A 21942-nucleotide genomic window follows, 5' to 3' on the forward strand; every position below is an offset into this window, starting at 1 on the left:
AACCGTGGCGGTGGAAGGGAGCATCAGAAGGGAGCATCGTTGATGCCGAAGGGGTAGGCGGGGGGCCGCGGATGCGTACTGGCTGTGGCATGCACGGCGCACGGAAATGCCGTGCCTAGATTTCTCTTCCGAAGGATAGCAAGCGGTGCCGCTGAGTGAAACTGCTCCACTGCAGCGGAAGAGCTAGCGCTGAGCACAGTAGAATCTGCTGAAAAGCTTTGGCGAATTGTGGCACTCGGTCGCGTCAAGAAACACGCAGCTCATTGCAGTAACAGTTTTATTAATGCTCTACTATAGTATGCTACTAGACGACAAGCAATTCATCTTGTCATCCTTCAAATTTCCATTTTACATATATACACCGTACACGATCCAGCTCATATGGACATTAGAACAGGCCTGATTTGTAATTCTACTCTCTAGCTTCCTGGCGTGAACTTCATGCAGATGGGCGGCTTGATCTTGGCCAGCGCGAGCAGCGACGACGGGAACGTCCAGATCCCATCGCCGCAGATGAGCCCCGATGCGACGGCGGGCACCAGCAGCGCGGCCTTCTTGCTGTCGAGCTTGTGCCACGCGAACACCACGAGGCTGCCCACGCACATGTCGATGGCGAAGCTGGCGCCCACGAGGAACGGCACCGCCATGGCCATCGGCAGCGGCACGAATCGCGCGATCCCGCGGGGCAGGAGGTCCCGCGCCAGGTTCGCCAGCACCGCGAACGCGAAGAACCCCGCGCACAGCTCCAGGCAGTGCGTGGGCAGCGCCGAGAAGCCCTCCACGCCGAGGATGGCCATGTTGCGGTAGATGAGCGCGTAGGGGGCCTTCCAGTACCCGTCCGGGTCGCCCACGTCGAACGCCCTGTAGAAGAGCATGAAGGTGAGCGGCGCCAGGACGCACCCCATCAGCGTGCCGATGGCCTGGCCGACCAGCATCGACCGCGGCGACGTCAGCGTCAGGTGGCCCGTCTTGAAGTCGTGCATCAGGTCGGCGGAGATGAGCACCAGCTGCTTCACCAGCCCGCAGCTCACCAGGCCGGCGACCACGCCGTTGTCTTTCCCAGCCCACGCCGCCAGCACGAACAGCGCGATCTTGCCGTAGTTGTACCCCATGTTCATGTCCGTCAGCCCCGTGCCGTACGCGTTGCAGAACCCCAGCGCCGGTGCCAGCACGTACGCCAGGATCACGTAGTACCACTTCACCTCCCGGAACATGATCGGGATCACGATCACCGCGATGAGGCTGAGCGCGGCGTACCCCGTGTAGGACAGCCAGGTCGGGATGTTGTCCCTGTTGAACACCTCGTCGCGCTGCATGTCGTCAAGCGCCATGGTGTCCGCGTCCGCCACTACATAGCACAAATTCCAGCTAATAGTAAGTAAGGATATTTCGGTGAGGTAATCGGATCTTTTTTCTACCGCTTTATTTACTTACCTTTGTTCTGGTTCTTGCGACGTGATCTCTCGCGTATGTTCTTGACAGTGATAGCTATGACTTTAACAAAGTTGTAGAGGCCGTCTCCCACGAGAAGAGCAATGCAGAGGAAGGCCTGATCGGGGAACCAATCGGGAATGGGGTTAAGAACTGAAGCTAGTTTTAGTACTGTAAGAACTGTTATAAACCCATTAGTATACCTTGTACCCGTAGATGCCTGACATGCTACTTTGAGACCCATTAGTATACCAGTTGCCCTTCTGCTTGCTGATGAGTGGCCACATTACGCCCCAGGAAAGGATGGCGCCGAAGAGCAACGAGAGGTTGACAAGGTGCGAGCAGATCATCCCAGCGCCAACATACGTCAGGCTGAAGTCGAAGAAAAACCTGACGATTCAAAGGGCTCAGAAAGGTGAGTCTTTTGCTGCCTTTGTGCACTGAAACATATAAAAAACAACAACGAGAAAGACAGCAGTGATTACGTCTGTTTAAAAGCTTGGAGCCCGAAAGTAGGGAACTGAGCGAATCCGCAGTTGTCGCCGGCAGTGTAGAACCACTGGAAGAAGCTCCAGAGGAAGCTGATCCCGAAGTACTTGAGGAATGCACGGACCTGATTTCTGGCATGACGGCGAAAGTGGTAAATAGTTCAGGTTTTCAGTTTGATCGTGTTGGCAAGTTGGGGGAAGATTTCGCCAGCATGACTGAAAGTCTGAAATGAAATGAAATAGCGTACTTTGCATTCTTATCTCCTTGAGGTGTGTGGAACCCGTTTATGAGAACCGCAGTGGCAGTCCCACTGGGATAAGTGAGTTTGTAGTCAATAACGAGCACCTGAAAAGTATTTAGAAAGGTGAAAACTAGAGGTAATACCCAGGTTCCCTAAAACGGAGTATTTCATACTTTATTATATTGATGAATTGAGAGAGAGAAAAAAGGTTCTAAATGATTGAACTAATCGTGGCCGATTATGCAAAAGTCTTCTAAACGTACAAAAGAAAATGAGAAGTTCTGAGAGCAACAGCAACCATAGAAAATTCAGAAATCGCCGCTCAAATAGTAGTCGGACATGGAAAGACGAGAGAGAGGAGCACCTTTCTGACTGGAAGCAAGGTGAGGAGCCCCACGAAGCTGACGGCGAGGAGGAATCCCGTCATCCAGCCGATGGCAGGCTCCTTGTAGCTCCCCGGCACGTTGCCCGGCGTGTTCACCCCGGAGAGCTCGTACGTCTTCTTGTTCAGGCCCAACAAGAACGACCCGAACCCACCTGCAGATTCAGATGGGGGTCAAGAACGACGGCGGATGCTTCATGCTTGGGATGGGGCTCATTATAGATTGGGCGACTTACCGCCGAACCCTATGGTGTAGCAGGCGACGACGGTGGTCTGGACGACGGTGTTCTCCTGGCGGGTGAAGGGGCGGGAGGCAATGCCTAGGCGCTCGAGGGCGCGCGTCCAGCCCCGGAGCACCAGGAAGGCGAGCAGCGCGGCGGAGACGTTCATCGTCGGGGTGAGCCCCGTGGTGAGGCTGAGCTTCATGACGATCACCGTGTAGACGAAGCCGATGAGCAGCGCCGCCACCATCCCGCGCGCGGTGATCTGCTCGCGCCACGGCGGGACGCGCTCCGCCACGCGCGCCGCCGCGGGCTCCGACTCCATGTCCGCCGGCGCCGCGCGCTCGGCCGGCAGCGTCTTCTCGATCTCGTGCGCGCCCGCCGGGTCGTGATGGAACTGGTCCATGGCCCCGGCGCCTGGGCCCCGGGGGACCAGCAGCTCGAGCTCCGAGACGGCGGCGGCTGCAGTATGGAGGCGGAGCTGTGAGTTCATTTGTCCACGGAAACTAGACTAGGCAGGATGCCACTAATACACTATTGCCATCCATGTGCTCGTGCATTGGACTTGGACAGCTGCACAGGCGTGAGTAGCTAGATGCACTCGGAATCTCGGATTGTTAAACCATTTTCGCCTTCTCTCTCTTCTCTTCTTCGATATTTTATTAAGTTTTGTAATGGAAATTGGAAACCGAAATTCCCAAATGGGTCAGAGAAGATAAGGAAGGATGAGGAACGGATGGATCCTCTCAAACGCTAACGTACATGTCACGAGCAGACGATTGGAGACGCGGCACCCAGATTCTGATTGCCCGAAAAGATCAAAATCTGGAGTGAAAACCACGCAAACGACGCCATAAATCACTCCAGCAGGACAGGAACACCCAAAAAACACACAGAACGGACTATGACGATAGCAGACAACGGAAAACGCGAAACTGACGCACAGGACAGCCAGAAACCGAGCCAAAGATCAAATTTCTCGGCGCGGATTGGAGAGCGGAGACCAGGCACGCTGAGGGCCGGCCGGAGACCTCACCTGGCTAGCTTGCCGGAACAGCAGCGCCTGATCGACGAGCACGGACGCCGATCAGCGATCACCCCTGGCACAAGCCGCGGCGAGAGGGTGGAATGGCACGGCGGCCCTTTTGTACAAAGCAACGGCGGCAGCCGCTCAAAACCAGGCGGTGTACTGCGCCTGCGCTTCGTATGATCGTATCCGGGTCCGGGCCACGCGCGTGCGGTCGCGCGGGGGTGCAGTACAAAAGGCAGGCATCGACTCCGTTGGCTAAATAGTGTTTCGGCTGATTTGCTTTGTAAAAAAAAACACTGTTTGTTTAGTTAATAAGTCATGACTGAAAGTATCGTTGGCTGATTTATTGTGAGAAAAAAATAATATTCATTAGCTAAAAAAATACGACCAAACAAACAGGACGACGGTTTCAGATTATAATTGAAGCGAATACGGCGTTCGGTCTTGCAGTACAACGGGACGGACGGGGTGCGGACAGCGGACGCGCGGCGCCGGTGCGTGCGTGAGTGAGAATGGCAGTGGCAGGTGCGGGAGGTGGGCGCGGGCCGGTCGATCGGTCAGCGATGTGCGCGCGTCCTTTTTACCAGCCGGGGCCGGGGACGTGGACGGATGAACACCTCGCTGCCGCTGCTAGCTGGCTCCCTCTCGCTTGACTTTTGGGTGTTTGTATTTTGGTTTGGCGTGCGACGGCGACGGCGACCGCGACGACTGGAACCAGTGGCTTGGAGTTTTGTCTCGATTGAACAAGTGCCGGGTTCGCCGTTCACATGTTGAGGGCCTTGGGGTGCGTACAAAGGTGGTTGACAAATTTCGGTGTTGATCTTGTGTGTCGTCGTAATCTTGTAGGGTCACGCTCACATCAGCCATCTGCCGTTTTTCTGCACTACTACTTGGCTGAAGCGTTGGTTTTGGAGAACTCATGTGGTGATGACCTGTTCCCAGATCAACGATTGATAGCGCAACTGGTGGTCTCGATTTATAATTTTGTACTACTAATTGTTTCGTGTACAAACAGCCTGATCTATTATAGCACTAAAAATTAGCGGCCACAATTAGTACTAATAGATCTAAATAAACCTGCTACTAATATGCTAATTATCAGCTAGTGGATTGCTAACTATTAGTTTCATTTGGAGGCTTGTAGTTGCTAACAGATGCTAATAGTTTATATACATTCAACTTAGTATGCAACCACCTTGTCGGGTACCATAAAAAGGGGTCTCCTAAGCAAAAATCGAAAAAATCGCTTAGACCCTGTCAAAATTAAAGCCAAGAGACAACTACTGGCTAACCCCCACCTTGTCCGAGGCTACCGATTCTCCGCCTCGCTCGATGCCTCGCGCGTAAGGCCTCAGACGGGGAACTGATTCTCCGTCTCGCTCGAGGCCTCAGCACGTAAGGCCTCGGACGAGGGTATCGATTCTCCGTCTCGCTCGAGGCCCCGCGCGTAAGGCCTCGGACGGGGAACTGATTCTCCGTCTCGCTCGAGGCCCCGCACGTAAGGCCTCGGATGGGTATCGATTCTCCGTCTCGCTCGAGGCCTCCGCGCGTAAGGCCTAGGACAGGGGAACCGATCCTCTGTCTCGCTCGAGGCCCCACACGTAAAGCCTCGAACGAAGTGCCAATTCTCCACCTCGCTCGAGGCCGGCTCGGCAACAACCCCTGCCGCCTCTGCCTCGACCGATCTCCCTGACAGAACAGTCACGTCCAACTAAACGTGACCAAACACTCCCGTGACGTCAGCCGAACTGACGGCTCGACACTAACAGAGTGGCCGACGAGATGGGAAGTCGCATCAACACCATGCCGTTCGGGACGGGACGAGGCAGGGGTTACCGGACTCCTGTACTCGGTACTGTGCCCACGACTGACGCCCGCACTGCACTGTGCTACCTAACCCCTGCTCCAGGAACAACGCGGCGTGGGGAGTCAAGTCTGGGTCACTGTAGCCTTGGTATCAGTGTGTAGGACCAACTGCTCCCTCCAGGGCCTCGGCAATCCACTTCAGGGTCTCGGTAGCTTTGGGATTCGCGTCCGTCGAGCCCCCCACGATGGCTCGGCCTCGGCACCAACTGAGCATCAGCTTTTTACACTATCAGCACACAGCGACCGGCACGTCGTCCGCCATGCCCTGCGTCAAGCTATCACTGGAGCTCCCACGACACATAGGATCGGGTGTGACCGGCGCGTTGCACCAGTGCATCAAGGACAGGACCGCTCCGTCAACCATGCCGCCACAGTGACAAGCTACAGGGCACGGAAACGCCACCTCCGCTCACAGGACGCCGCGTAGCAAACACATGTATCACCCCTGTCCCCCCTTCAACTATAAAAGGGAGAGACCGGGTCGCTTCTAGACAGGTATACACGCACAGACAGACGGGGACATACGAGACAGACGAACACGAACACACACGTTCACTTCCTCACCGCAAGAGATCAACATCTCAAGCAATCCACACCGCTCCACGCAGAGACCTGGGACCAGCTCCCTCTCTCGCCCTGCTTGTAACCTCCTACCACAAGCACCTCGATGCAAGGAATACAAGATCGATCTCTCAGACTGGACATAGGGCACCTATTGCCTGAACCAGTATAAACCTTATGTCTCTTTGCATCACCATCCGGAATTAGGGGCACGCAGTATATTTTCACTAGTTGGTTGAGGGTTCGCCGGTCCAAAACACCAACAGTTGGCGCACTATGTAGGGGCTCTACTGCGTGTCATCTTCGTCATTCCGACAAGTTTCGGATGGCAGACCCCGTGCGACCACTGTGTCTCGGCACGATAATCTGGTTCGGAAGCCTAGAGTACATGTCTCTAGGATATGAGTACGATATGATACTCCTCTCACCCAAAGTCCCACCGACCATCGACGACGTCACGTCCCAGCAGCCTAGGCATAGGCGGCACCCAAGCCACCGCTCTCATCGCGATCGCCAGGCACGGCATGGGCGGGACCACCCCGACCCCATGCAAGCTCAGGGCAATGCGCCGCGCTCCACCGGTATCCCATGCCCAGCTGTTGGCACAAGGTCCCTGGTTGAGGACCTGTCTAGCCTAAGCCTAGACAAGAGAAAGGCGTCGGTGGCGCGCAGCGACGCCCTGTCATCAAGCTCTGCCCCGCCACCCTCCTGAGGGGTTGACTTCGGTAGAGCGAAGCCCGGCGATGGCACCATCCCTGTACCCCTTTGGGTTGAGAAATGTTGCCGCCACCTATGCTTCTGCCTATGCTTCCACTCACGTGAAGCCCTCAGGACGCCACCAACGCTTCGCCCTTGACCTCGACGCCACGACCTCGACCCACACCCACGCTGACCTCCTCGGAGGAAGACGAGGCGTGGGCCGGAGCGGACTTCTCCGAGCTTTGCGACCCTGAAGCCATGTGTCGCTTCCTGGCCACGAGCGACTACTACTTTGGCTACTCCGACTCTGATGACGAAGGTACTTATGACCCCTCTCGTGAGTGCTTCCATGTCGAGCTCGGGATGCCAAGCATGGGCAATGAGGACGAAGGGGCAGGTTCTCGTCTCCCACCCGCCGAGGGGGCGGGCAGCGCCACACCTCCATGCGTCGAGCCTCGGGTAGCGCGGAGCGAAGACCTTGCCCCCTAAGGAACTTCGACGTCTAGACCTGGAGTAGCTCTGTGAGCTTTAGGCCAAGGTCAAACAAGACTGACTCCTTCTATAGTAGCTACGAGACACTCTCGAGCAAGAGCAGCGGGGTTCACAGTGATGGCGGAGCGGCCCGACGGAGGGCTCGCGATGTCAACCGCCGCATCAACAACGACGAAGGGGGCGAGCAACCCCCTATCTTCCATCGCGCTAGCCAAAATGTCGCGGCAGCGGCGATGCTGCTCCGAACTGATGCTCGAGCCCTCTACCATGGAGGGGCGATGGGCTCACGGCGAGCTCCGAGACCTCCTTGAGACTATCGCGGTGCAGTAGGCCAAAAGTTCCGCCTCTCGACGGCATAGAGGTGCCTCGGAACTTCCCACGGCACCACCTCGGCAGGATAGGGAGGCCTCGGTTTGTCCCGAGCCCGCTCGGGCACCAATGGCCAATAGGATCCCCTTGGTGCACGATCGCCTCGGCGACCGACACGAGGCGCAAGGCGACCACGATGTGGTCAGCAGGCGATGGCGCCACGACAATGAGGGCCCCCCCGAGGCTTACCATCCACACCGAGGTGGCCGCTACGACAGTGGGGAGGACCGTAGTCCTTCTCTTGAGCTGCCTGGCCCTTGAGTTCTTTAGCAGAGCTATCCGCGCTGCTCATTTTTCCGACCCGGTTTCAGCAACCGGCCAACCTCACAAAGTACAGCGGTGAGACCAATCCTAAACTTTGGCTGGCCAATTACCGCCTGGCTTGTCAGCTAGGCGGCATGGACGATGACCTGCTCATCATCTGCAACCTCCGTTATTCCTGTCAGACTCGGCGCTGAGCCTGGCTCGAACACCTCCCTCCCTCGTAGATCCACAACTGGCGCTGACTTGGATAAGGGTCTTCGTCAGGAATTTCAAGGGCACATACGTGCGCCCTAGGAACTCCTAGGGATCTCAAGAGTTGTCGCCTAGGGGTCGAACGAGTCTCTCCGAGACTTCATCCGATGCTTCTCCAAGTAATGCACCGAGTTACCAAGCATCGGCGACTCGGAAATTGTCCAGGCTTTCCTCTCCGGCACACCTGCGGGACCTAGTTCGGAGAGTTAGGCCAGAACGTGCCGACCTCAGCTGCCACGCTCCTCGACATCGCTACCAACTTTGCCTCAGGGCGAAGAGGCTATCGGAGCCATCTTCCCCAACAACGACGGCCAAGGGGAAGAGGAGGGACAAGGCCCCCTGGGGCCTCGGCTCCCCACCTCCCTAAGAAAAAGAAAAAGGGTTGCCCAGGGGAAGCAAGAGGTCCTCGAGGCCGGCCTAGTCATGGCCGTAGAGCGCAAGAAGTCCCTGAGGCCCCAGAGGCCTCGGGCTCTTCGACGATATGCTAAAGAAACCCTGCCCTTACCACCAGGGCCCGGTGAATCACACCCTCGAAGAGTGCACCATGCTCCGGCAGTTACTACGCCAAGCTCGGGCTCCCTGGCGACGATGCCAAGATGAGGGACACTGGCGATAGGGACAACGACAAGGACGACGGGTTCCCTGAGGTGCACGACGCCTTCATGATCTTCGGCGGGCCTTCAGCGTGCCTCACGGCGCACCAGCAAAAAAGGGAACGCCAGGAGGTCTTCTCGGTTAAGGCGGCCACTCCCTGGTACCTCAACTGGTCTCGGGAGGTGATCACCTTTGATCAGAACGACCACCCCAATTATGTTCCAAACCCCGGGCAGTACACACTTGTCGTCGACCTGATCGTCGGCAACACCTAGCTTACCAAGGTGTTGATGGACGGAGGCAGTGGCCTCAACATCTTCTATGCCAACACCCTAGAGCTCCTAGAGCTCGACCAGTCGTAGCTCCGAGGTGACGTCGCGCCTTTCCATGGCATTGTGCTGGGGAAACACACGCGACCCCTCGGGCGTATCGACCTGCCCGTTTGCTTCGGCACTTCCTCCAACTATCGCAAGGAGGTCCTCATTTTGAGGTGGTTGGGTTCAAGGGAACCTATCATGCCATCCTAGGGCGGCCGTGCTATGCCAAGTTCATGGTGGTCCCTAACTACACCTACCTCAAGCTCAAGATGTCGGGTCCTAATGGCGTCAGCACTATCGAGTCCATGTACGAGCATGCATACGACTGCGACATCGAATGCATCGAGTACGCCGAGGCTCTTGTGGAGGCCGAGACCCTCATCGTCAACCTCGACCGACCTCTTGGCAGCGAGGCGCCTGATTCCAGCATCGTGCCAGGACTTTTGAGCCACGGAGGCCGTCAAGCTCGTCCCGGTCGACCCCAACGGCCCCGACGACCGGGCGCTGAAGATCAGCGCCACCCTCGACATCAAATAGGAGGCCGTGCTCGTTGACTTTCTTCGTGCGAATGCCGATGTATTCGCGTGGAGTCCCTCGGACATGCCGGGCATACCGAGGGAAGTCGCCGAGCATGCCTTGGACATCCGGGCTAGCTCCAGACCGGTGAGGCAGTGCCTGTGCCGATTCGATGAAGAAAAGCGTAGGGCCATCGGCGAGGAGGTGCAAAAGCTTTTGGTGGCCGGATTCATTAAGGAAGTATCCCATCCTGAGTGGTTAGCTAATCCTGTGTTAGTTAAGAAGAAAAATGGGAAGTGGAGATTGTGTGTAGACTACACCAGTCTAAATAAAGCATGTCCAAAAGTCCCTTTCCCATTACCTCGAATTGATCAAATCATTGACTCCACTGTGGGATGCGAAACCCTATCCTTCCTTGATGTGTATTCTGGTTACCATCAAATCAAGATGAAAGAATCCGACCAGCTCGTGACTTCTTTCATCACACCATTCGGCATGTACTGCTATCTAACTATGTCGTTCGGCCTCAGAAACACAGGGGCCACATACCAGTAGTGCATGACCCATGTCTTTGGTGAGCACATAGGGCAAACCGTCGAGGCCTACGTGGACGACATCGTGGTCAAGTCCAGGAAGGCCAGTGATCTCATCGGCGACTTGGAAATAGCCTTCAAATGCCTCAGAGAAAAGGGCATCAAGCTCAACCCCGAGAAGTGTGTCTTCGGGGTCCCCCGAGGCATGCTCTTGGGGTTCATAGTCTCGGAACGTGGCATCGAGGCCAACCCAGAAAAGGTCTTGGCCATGACCAACATGGGACCGATCCGGGACCTCAAGGGAGTACAGAGGGTCATGGGATGCATTGTGGCCCTAAGCCGCTTCATCTCCCGCCTTGACAAAAAAGGCTTGCCTCTGTACCGCCTCTTGAGAAAATCCGAACACTTTTCTTGGACCCCCGAGGCCAAGGAAGCTCTCGCCAAGCTCAAGGCATTGCTCACCAATCCTCCCATCCTAGTACCACCGGCCAAGGATGAGGCCCTTTTACTCTATGTCACCATAATGACCTAGGTGGTTAGCGTGGCCATGGTGGTTGAGAGGCAGGAAGAAGGGCATGCCCTACCCATCCAACGACCTATTTACTTCATCAGCGAAGTGCTCTCCGAGACTAAGACACGCTACCCCCACATCCAAAAGCTGATCTACGCCATAGTCTTGGCTCGACGCAAGCTACGTCACTACTTTGAGTCCCACCCAGTGACCGTGGTGTCATCTTTCCCCCTGGGAGAGATAATCCATAACCGAGAGGCCTCGGGTAGGATAGCCAAGTGGGCCATTGAACTCATGAGGGAAGCCCTGTCTTTTGCGCCTCAGAAAGCAATTAAATCCTAGGTCTTGGCCGACTTTATGGCTGAGTGGACCGACACCCAACTACCACCTGCTCAAGTCTAGGCGAAATGCTGGACCATGTACTTCGACGGGTCCCTGGTGAAGACAGGGGCAGGCATGGGTCTGCTCTTCATCTCATCCCTCGGAGTGCACATGCGCTACATGATTCGGCTCCACTTTGTCACCTCCAACAATGCAGCCGAATACGAAGCCCTCGTCAACGGCTTGCAGATCACCATCGAACTTAGAGTATAATGCCTCGATGTGTGGGGCGATTCATAGCTCGTTGTCGATCAAGTGATGAAGGAGTTGAACTGCCATGACCCCAAAATGGAGGCTACTACAAGCTGGTACGTTGCCTTGAAGACAAGTTTGACGGTCTCGAACTCAACCACATCGTGCGTAAATTCAATGAGGCCGCGGATGAACTGGCAAAGATGGCATTGGCACGGGCCCCGATCCCCCCGAACGTCTTCGCTAGAGACCTCCACAAGCCTTCCATCGACTATGCCTCGGCGACGAAAGAGGGCCCACCGATCGAGCCCACCGCAAGGCCCGAGGCCCCCTCTGTCTCCGAGACCCCTTCGGGCGAGCCTGAGGTCATGGAAGTCAACGCAAAGCCTCCAAAGGCCAACCAGGGCATGGACTGGTGGGTCCTGCTCCTTGATTGCCTCGTTCGAGGAGAGCTTCCCGCAGACAGGACCAAAGCCCGACGGCTTTCTCGGTGAGCCAAGACTTACGTCCTTAGCAACGACGAGTTGTACAGGCGAAGCCCATCTGGCGTCCTCCAATGATGCATCACCATTGAGGTAGCTCAAGCCCTACTTTGGGACTTGCACACGGGAGCTTGCGGGCACCATGCAGCGCCTTGGATGCTCATTGGAAATGCCTTCCGCCAAGGGTTCTACTGACCAATGGTAGTTGCTGACGCCACCAAGCTCGTACGCTCCTGCGAGGGATGCCAGTACTACGCACGACAGACGCATCTCCTAGCCCAAGCCCTTTAAACCATCCCCATCACATGGTCATTCGCCGTGTGGGGGCTCGACATGGTTGGGTCTCTACAGAAGGCCCCCGGGGGCTACACCCATCTGCTGGTAGCAATCGATAAGTTCTCCAAGTGGATCGAGGCTCGTCTGATCAATCGAATCAAGTCCAAGCAAGCGGTGCTGTTCTTTACTGATATCATCCATAGGTTCGGGGTTCTGAACACCATCATCACCGACAATGGGACGCAGTTCACCGGCCACAAGTTCCTGACATTCTGCAATGACCACCACATCCGTGTGGCCTAGTCGGCCATAGGACACCCTAGGACAAACAGCCAAGTAGAGCGTGCCAACGACATGATCCTACAAGGCCTCAAGCCAAGAATATACAACCGGTTGAAGATATTTGGCAAGAAATGGCTTGCCGAACTCCTGTCGGTCATCTAGAGCCTGAGGAACACCCCGAGCCGAGCCACAGGGTTTACACCGTTCTTCCTGATCTATGGAGCCGAGGCCATCCTCCCCACTGACCTAGAGTATGGCTCCCCGAGACTACAGGCCTACAACGAGCAAAGCAACTGCACTGCCCACGAAGACGCCCTCGACCAACTGGAGGAAGCCCGAGACGTTGTGCTACTACATTCGGCCAAGTACCAGCAAGCCCTACGACGCTATCAAGCCCGACACATTCGAAGCCAAGACCTGAAGGTGGGCGACCTGGTGCTAAGACTAAGGCAGAGCAACAAAGGCCGCCACAAGCTAACCCCGCCATGGGAAGGACCGTACATCGTCGCCCAAGTGCTAAAGCCTGGGACCTACAAGCTAGCCAACGAGAAGGGCGAAATCCTCACCAATGCTTGGAACATAGAATAGCTACGTCGCTTTTACCCTTAAATTTCCAAGCGTTGTATACATTGTTTCTCAAAATACAATAAAGAAGCGTTCTTTAGTTGTTCTAATTTTTCGAGAAACCCCCCAAGCCCATCATGGGCCTCGGCATTATGATAACACCATAAGGGAGACTTGGCTCTACGTCTGCAGAGGTGCCCACTACGGGGCTCGAACAAGACATGGCTCTGCCTCTACTGAACCGAGCCTCCCTCGGGGGCTAGAAGGGGGGACTCCCCCTAAGTCCCACGCACCATTTTTAGTTGTTTTTCGAAAAAAATTCTACACCAAACTCTCTAGCATGCTCTGACAAATCAATTGTAAAAGACCTAAGGACCGAAAGTCTATCTCAAGGCCAAAAGGCCGGCCGAGTCGCGAGATGGCCTATGCCTCTAGGCTACGGCACTCCCTCACCAGCTTTTGCCCAAGGGGCAGCTTAGGCTCTGAGGAAGTTTTTTGCAAGAGATATGTTTAGAGACGAGACAGAGGGCAGAGGCTCGGAAATACCATAAAAAATGATTAGAAAGCGTAGATGCATAAGTACTTTAAAAAAGGCCCCGACGGCCACAAACGTCACGGTACGATAATAATCCTAATTTATTTACATGGCCCCTTTGGCCTAGGTCAAGGCTTAGGGTCACCGGCGTCGGCGAATGGTGTGGGAAGAACCACCTCCTCTTTGAACAGCTTGGCCAGCGCCGTGCCAGGGCCCTCAGCCACCTCCATCAGCTTCGTGACCTCCTCATCAGCCTCCTCATCATCCTCAGCCAAGACATAGCCATCACTGACGGCCTCGAGGTCGACACTGGCGTAGTGCGAGGAGACGATAGCCGGTGCGTGCTTGACACCCTTGTGCAGCGCCCCTCGGAGTCGCTCGCGCACTTGGCCGCTCAACGCGATCAAGCGGCCCCTAAGGGAGCTGCCTGACTCGACCCCCTCAGCCTCTAGGGCCTCGCAGACGGTACGGGTGGTGCTCTACAGCGCGTTGTGCTTCCCAACCTTGGCCTCGAGCACCGCCTGCACTACGATAGAGGCCTCAGCTACCCAGGAGACCTCCTTCTCCAACCTTGCGCCAAAACAAGCAGGATGGGGTTAAGCGCAAAAGAAAATAAGGCAAACAGGGGCGAAGCCCTACGGGACTCACCCTCGGCTTTCTCTTTCCAGCGCTGGGCCTCGACCCGAGAGGCCTCGACTTTCTCTTTCCAGCGCTAGACCTCGACCCGAGAGGCCTCGGCCGCCGTGGAAGCCTCTTTCTCTAGCTCTACATCACACCAGGGAGTTAGGGGTTGAACACAAGAAAAACAAATAAAACAAGGGGAACAGGACTCACCCTCGACCTTTCCCTTCCAGACCAAAGCCTCGACCTAGGAGGCCTCGACCACTTTGAGGGCCTCTGCTAGGGTGCCTTTCGTCAGCAGGTGCACACCCTGCTCCGCCCCAGCTGCCCAGCGAGGGCCTACAGAGGTCGTCGCTTCTTCAGCCCGAGACCTAAAGGTGTCTTAGTCGCCGGCCACCCGGGTCAGCTCCTCCTCCAACTCCTTAATCCGTGCCACCAAAGGGGTAGCCTGCTCCCGAGCTGTGGCCGCCTTGGCCATCATATCAGCACAGCGAAGGTGGAGGTCCTCCACCTCCACGCTCCGTGCCAACAGAAGCTCATTGGCATGAGCGAGCAAGTCCTTCTACCGCTGGAGCTAGTCCCAGATGTCCCTCTCCTGCCGGTGGAACAATGACTTCTTGAGGGACTGGGCCTCGAGCTCCTAGATAGGCAGAACGGACATCATGCACTACGAGAAAACTCGAAAAAAGACAACACTGCATGAGAAAAGAAGGCGTGTACCTGGGTGACCCTGGGCAGATCATCAGCCACGACGGATAGCGCTGTCCGCAGTGACCGCTCCGCTAGACGGCGGTATTGCTCGAAGGTGTCCCAACGCCCCCCCCTCGGCCGCGTCCTCGAGGGCGAACAGAGGCTCCCCCTTAGGGTCATCCCAGCTCTGCCACAAGACACGTGGGTGATCCTACCCACGGGGCTCGGGTTGTACCCGCACGAGGGCCGAGCTTCCCTCGCCAGAGGTCAGAGCCGGCTGCTCCACGGTACTGGCCACCTTGGCATCTGCCACTTCCTTCCCCCGGGAAGTATCATCGGAGGAGATCAAATGGACCTCCACTTCCTAGGCGCTCTCCTGCAACGGCGGTGGGCCTTGGACCAGGGGCGATATTGAAGCTTGCCCTACCTCCATCTCCACTTCCTGGGCCGCCAGCTTCGCCACGCTCACGCTGGCCTCTGTCGCCCCGGCCTCGGTGGTCCTAGGGGTCCGGCCTCCGCCACCTTGGCCTCGGTGGTCCTAGGCGCCCTGGCCTCTGTCGTCTCAGCCTTAGAAGTCCGGGGGCCTCGACCTCGCCTTTGGTGGCCTCGGTGACTGAGGGCGCCATGACCCCATCTGACTCACGGGCCTTGGCCTCGCAAGGCGTAGGCTCCTCCTCCTCCTCCGCTTGCTTTGTGGCCACCTCGGTAGCCTCTCCCTGGGCGACCAGCTCCTTCGGGTCGGCCCTCGTCGACACCACGCCATGTTGTATGGCGGCTTGCGCCTCCACCACCCATTGGGTGGTAGAGCTGGTGCTCACCTTGAGCGCCTTACATGGCGCCAGGGCGGGCACTTCCGCTTGATGCTTTTGGCTGAAGGCAAAACACCAACAAGGTCAGCATACGACCAAGGAACGAATGGGAGATGCTGCCAACTCTGCTAAAAAAACACTCACCTCGAACGGGGATACAACTGCTTCATCACTGCGTCCCTCCTCTGCAGCGGTGGTGGCACAGCCTCTGTGCCCACCGGTGTCGGCCGGCCCTCGCCGGACTCCGGCGCTCCCTCGACCCTCTATGGGGGTAGTTGCGTTGCCCCTGTCGCCGCCTGCTCCACCTTCATCGTTGAGCCCACCGGGCTAATGGCGTGCTTCCCTAACACCCGTGCCTCGGGCGCATCGGCATCAGCCCCAAGGTGGGTGATGGCCGGCCTCGAGGTATCCTCTCCTCCTCCTCCTAGAAATGCTGGGCTACTCGTCAATGCCCCGAGCGCCGCCCCCCTGACATCAGGGAGATGGTCCAAGGGACCCCGCCCCACCTCACTCTCATCATCATCGCCCGAAGAGTCCATCGATAGTGACGGTGACGGAGACGCCTCCACCAGGAGACCGTCCTGCCTCTGCTGCCGGCGGCGTTTCTCTAGCTCCTCGCGCTCAAGGGTCTTCCTCTTGCGCTTTGCCTCCTCGGCATCCTTACGCTTCTTCTATGCCTCGGCATGCGCCCTGTTCACCGCTCGCCGCTCTGCGTCCTCGAGAACGGGTGATGGGGAGGCTTGCACATCCCTCATCCCCTGTGGGAATGACGAACATAAATAAGGGAATAGGAAACGGTGAGGAACGAGGAGGCCTCAGGGGCCGCAACAGCGCATGACTTACCAGAGAGATGTACCCCCACATCGGGCGCATCAGGAATGGGGCCAGACCACTAATCCTCAGCCGCCCCTCCACCATCTCTCTCACCCGACATAGAATCTCCTCGTCGGAGAGGGCGATGGCGGACATCTAGACACCATCGATTGGCTCATCCGGTGTCATCTCGAACAGGCACCGCCACCGAGCCATCAGCGGTAGCACCCTCCGATGGTGGAAGGCCGCCACGACCATAGCCGCCGTAAGGCCGCGGTCGCACAGCCACTCCAATGCCTCTAGGAGCGGCCGTAGCTTGGGCTGATCAACCACCACGACGCCGTACCTCCACTTCTCCGGTTGGCTCTCCATGATCCGCCCGGTATAGGGAGGAAGTCTGTCGTCGTCATTACAGAGGTAGAACCAGCTATTGTACCAGCGATGGTTGGACGACGCAAGCTGGGCTAGGATGTAGAGGAGATGCCGGTCTTGGCGCACTTAGAGAGTGCAGCCGCCGGCCCTCATCGCCTTCCGCGTGCCCGTCGTGCCCGTCAGCTTGGTGGTGAGCCCCGCCCAAAAGAGGTGGGGCCATAGCTCCTAGTGGGGGGCAATGCCTAGGTACCCCTCGCAGACAGTGACAAAGATGGCCACCTGCGCGATGGAGTTCGGGTTGAAGTTGTGGAGCTCCACGCTGTAGTAGTGCGGGAGCGCCCGCATGAACCGGTCCGCCGGTAGGCCAAGACCGCGCTCGTAGAAGGTCACGAAGCTCACGACATAGCCGTCGCGTGGCCTCGGCTCTGGCTCGCCCCTCGGAGCGATCCACTCCAGTCTGTTGGGGTCGATAACCGGGCGGAGGAGGCTGTCGTCGACGAGCGACTGCAGCGTCTCCACGGACACGTCGGATGAACCCCAAGGATCCGCCTAGAGGACAACAACACTGCCGACCATGGGTACGGTGGAGGAGGCAACTACGGCGGTAAGGCTCGCTCTCTCTCTCTTCCTCGCCCTTCTCCTTTCTTCTCCCCGGCGCTCTCTGCTCTCAGCAACGGACGGGCGATGAAATCGGAGAAGTTTCCCTCAAATCTGGCACAGTTAATCCAGATCTGATTTAATCGCCCACGCGCCTAACTTTTCCTTATTAATCACATGCACAGTATGTCCCATCCACTGACACCACATCGCATCCGACCGCAACAATGGCAGGCGCCATTTCATCTCCCTGAGAAACCGCCTCAAAAGGCGCACCTGCCATTGTCAGCCGATGGGAGGGGAATATCCCCCACCCGATTCCTTTCAGACAAAGGAACTGGGCACCGAGCCCGTTACGGTCTAGGGGTTCGAAGGCTAGGCCCCTGAGGGTCTCGACAGCTGGCCTAGGACAATAGAGTCAGGGACAACTATGGGCGAGCCCGTACATGGCTGAGGCCCGAGCAAGCGATCGCTCGGGATGCCCTAAGTCATGTCCGAGACCGGTAGGGAGGTCTCTGAATGGGATCCCACCGTAGGGAGGCATCGAGCCCTCGGGGCCAATTGAACGGCCCTGGGACCCACTAGAGAAGTCCTCTCGTATTTTTGGGGTGCGTCTCTGGACCGCCAGTCGACCCTTATCGAATGGGACACGGGCCTCCACTCGGACTTACCCGATAACAGCTCACCAGAGGTGTCACTGCTCGCGCCCAGCGAGGGTAGCCTGGCATACTCCACCCCTCCTTCCAAACAAAAATGATGCGTGAGGGCCGCACAAAAAAGACGGGGAAACTCCTGATCGCCCTCTTGTTCTGCGCAGAGGCTCGGGGGCTCTTCCTGCAACCAAGCCTGCGACCCTGCGACCTAAACTCGCACTCATGGGCTTAGCAAACACAATAAAACCCCTCGCACGACATGAGAAACACCCTTGAAGGAATAAATCCACTCCTCTAGGGCCTCGGGGGCTACACCCGACGGGTGCGCTCACGCGCACCCACTGAGGCTTCGAGTATGAAACACCATCCCGCTAGGAGCTGCCGTGAGCCAAGTCTCGTCAAAACCTCAGGGAGAGCGCTCACACTCTCCCTAAGGCTCGAGGGCTACTATCGGGTACCATAAAAAGGGGTCCCCTAAGCGAAAACCGAAAAAATCACTTAGACCCTGTCAAAATCAAAGCTAAGAGACAACTACTGGCTAACCCCCACCTTGTCCGAGGCTACCAATTCTTCGCCTCGCTCGAGGCCTCACGCGTAAGGCCTCGGATGGGGAACTGATTCTCCGTCTCGCTTGAGGCCCCACACGTAAGGCCTCGAACGGGGTATTGACTCTCCATCTCGCTCGAGGCCCCGCGCGTAAGGCCTCGGATGAGGAACCGATGCACGTAAGGCCTCGGACGGGGTATCGATTCTCCGTCTCGCTCGAGGCCCCGCGCGTAAGGCCTCGGATGGGGAACCGATCCTCCGTCTCGCTCGAGGCCTCGCACATAAAGCCTCGGACGAAGTGACAATTCTTCGCCTCGCTCGAGGCTGGGTCGGCAACAACCCCGCCGCCTCCGCCTCGACCGATCTCCCTAACAGAACGTCACGTCCAACTAAACATGACCAACCACTCTCGTGACGTCAGTCGAATGATGACTCGACACAACGGAGTGGCCGACGAGATGGGAAGTCGCATCAACACCATGCCGTCTGGGACGGGACGGGGCAGGGGTTACCAGCCACTGTACTCGGTACTGTGCCCACGACTGACGCCCACACTGCACTGTGCTACCTAACCCCTGCTCTAGGAACAACACGGCGTGGGGAGTCAAGTTTGGGTCACTATAGCCTCAGTATCAGTGTGTAGGACCAACTGCTCCCTCCGGGCCTCGACAATCCACTTCAGGGTCTCAGCAGCTTCGGGATTCACGCCCGCCGAGCCCCCCACGATGGCTCGGCCTCAACACCAACTGAGCCTTGGCTTTTTACACTATCGGCACACAGCGACCGGCACGTAGTCCACCATGCCATGCGTCAAGTTATCACTGGAGCTCCCACGACGCACAGGATCGGGTGTGACCGGCGCGTTGCACCAGTGCATCAAGGACAGGACCGCTCCATCGACCATGCTGCCACAGTGACAAGCTACAGGGCACGGAAACGCCACCTCCGCTCACAGGACGCCGCATAGCAAACACGTGTATCACCCCTGTCCCCCCTTCAACTATAAAAGGGAGAGACCGGGGCCGCTTCTAGACAGGTATACACGCACAGACAGACAGGGACATACGAGACAGACGAACACGAACACACACGTTCACTTTCTCACCGCAAGAGATCAACATCACAAGCAATCCACACCGCTCCACGCAGAGACCTGGGACTAGCTCCCTCTCTCGCCCTACTTGTAACCCCCTACCACAAGCACCTCGGTGCAAGGAATACAAGATCGATCTCTCAGACTAGATGTAGGGCACCTATTGCCTGAACCAGTATAAACCTTGTGTCTCTTTACATCACCATCCAGGATTAGGGGCACGCAGTATATTTTTACTAGTTGGTTGAGGGCCCGCCGGTCCAAAACACCGACACACCTATTAGCAGGTGGATCCAAACTCTTTCCTTCTAAAAAATAGCTAGTTACAAAATAGCACTAAAAATTAGCTACCTAATAGTTAATAACTACTAATTTTTAGCTAGCTAATTTTAACAGGGTCTGTTTGGATTCATTAGCACTTAAAATTAGCTACCTAATAGCTAATAATTTTTAGCTAGCTAATTTTTAACAGGGGCTGTTTGGATCCACCTATTAGGACCTGTTTGGATCCACCATAACTAAAATTTAGCCAGCTAAGGATTAGCTAGCTAAACTTTAGCTAGGAGTGTTTGGATCCTCTAACCAATTTAAACCTTGGCCATGCTACCGCTCATAAATTTCATTGTTTGGCTACCTGAACTTTAGCTAGGATGTTTGGATCCTCTAGTTAAACTTTAGCTACGAGTAGTTTGGTCATTAAGGCCTTTTAACTGATTTTAGCTAGGTTGAAACAATTAAAGGGATTATGTACATTTTAGCCTCTAGCTAAAGTTCAGCTGGGTCTGCACCTACGCCAGCCATAGCGACACGGGACGTTACGATGGCAGGTCTAGTCTTCATTATTGGAATTTGGAAGTAAAATGTTTGTTTTTGGCCGGAAAAGTCAAATGTTTTTTTTCAAATAAGAAAGTCAACTGCTTACTCTGTACGGCTAATATTTGTCTGTGAATGTATACCTAATATTTTTTTGTGAATTACAAAAGTACAAATGCACAAGCTCAACATGTACGCACACTCACCCCTATGAACCCAAGTATGTAAACCCTACCTCTACGAGCACCTCTGAAAAACTGTGATAGCACATCTCGAGATTGAAGAAGTCACCACAGGCGCTTCGCTGTCGATGGGTATGTCGCCTACCACTGAAAACACAATGTCGTAAATCCTGGAATAAATTTAGAAAAATGTGAGCCTCCGTGCTAAGTCGAGGACCTGATATACTCCCTTCATTCTAAGAAGAATGTAATCTTAGGTGTAGCATTGGCCAAATTTCGCTAAGTTTATTATAAAAAACTACCTGTAGGATTAATGGGGCCGTTCGGCTGGTGTGGAAACCAGCCGGTTTTCACTGTTCTCGGCTTGTTTTCACTGTTCACACTCTCACAAATTCTTCCAGATTCCTCTAAATTCCTCGAAGCGAACATGACCAATAAGGGTTGTTTGGTTCAGCTACAAGTTATGGAAAGTTTGAGTTGTGAGCTCAAGAAAGTTGTTATCAGTTATATATTGTGGAAACATTGTTAGCTATTTTGGTTTAAATAACTATGAAGCCGATTTCATTCCTCTATCTCACCTGAAGCAGTTGTGAAACTTCTCTCTATTTCCTTCCATCTTGGGAAAAATCGAAAGCTAAAAGGCCAAAAGAAAGGTCTAGGTGCTGCGAAAATTGTACTACATAGAAATAGCTGCTCCTGAAAAAGCATTTTCTAGTTTAGTCCGTGTCACACCCCAAAATAGAATTTTTGGATTGTGAGTACAAAACACCTAATAAAATAAACGATGCAACATTTTTCATAAAAAAAATTTAAGATTTAATTAGGGTTTTACAATTTAAACATTGCAATATGAACTTAATTTTTTTAGAAAAATCAATCTGATATATTGTTGCATTCACGCTGCTTGCATTACTTTCAAAAAAATATAAGTTTTGTTTGAAAAACAAATTTAAATCTTATTTTAAAAGTGTTTAAAAGTGGAAAGTTTTGAAAACTCAAATAGTTAAATGATTTTCAAAATAAAGTTTTAAAGTTTATAAAAAGTTTTAAAACCTATTCTCTCTGTTTGGGCCAAAAAATCATTTTACCCACCCCACAAACCTATTTTTCTCTATCTTTTTCTTTTCAGCTCGCTGCTCACTCCTTGTCGGGTCGAAACCCCTCCTCCCTCTTGGCCTGGCCTTTTCCTTTCACAGGTCGAAGTTGCTAGCCGCTTACAGCCCACGCTGGCCCAAGCCAGCCTGCAGCCCAACTATTTTATATTAAAACTGTA

General features: G+C 55.3%; 1 protein-coding gene across 1 annotated transcript; it reads right to left on the reverse strand.

Annotated features, from left to right (window-relative positions):
* Window positions 1–244: 244 nt before the first annotated feature.
* LOC136491231 (probable metal-nicotianamine transporter YSL16) lies at window positions 245–3444 on the reverse strand. Its single transcript, XM_066487473.1, has 7 exons — window positions 2780–3444; window positions 2526–2698; window positions 2168–2265; window positions 1917–2051; window positions 1635–1821; window positions 1435–1549; window positions 245–1348 (listed from the first exon to the last, which is right to left on the reverse strand). Exons 1-7 carry the CDS (start codon window positions 3255–3257, stop codon window positions 420–422), a joined length of 2115 nt encoding a protein of 704 aa, XP_066343570.1. The 5' UTR covers window positions 3258–3444; the 3' UTR covers window positions 245–419.
* Between the last annotated feature and the right edge of the window lie 18498 nt (window positions 3445–21942).

Source organism: Miscanthus floridulus, chromosome 11 (genome assembly GCF_019320115.1).
Source record: "Miscanthus floridulus cultivar M001 chromosome 11, ASM1932011v1, whole genome shotgun sequence".
NCBI classification, from domain to species: domain Eukaryota; kingdom Viridiplantae; phylum Streptophyta; class Magnoliopsida; order Poales; family Poaceae; genus Miscanthus; species Miscanthus floridulus.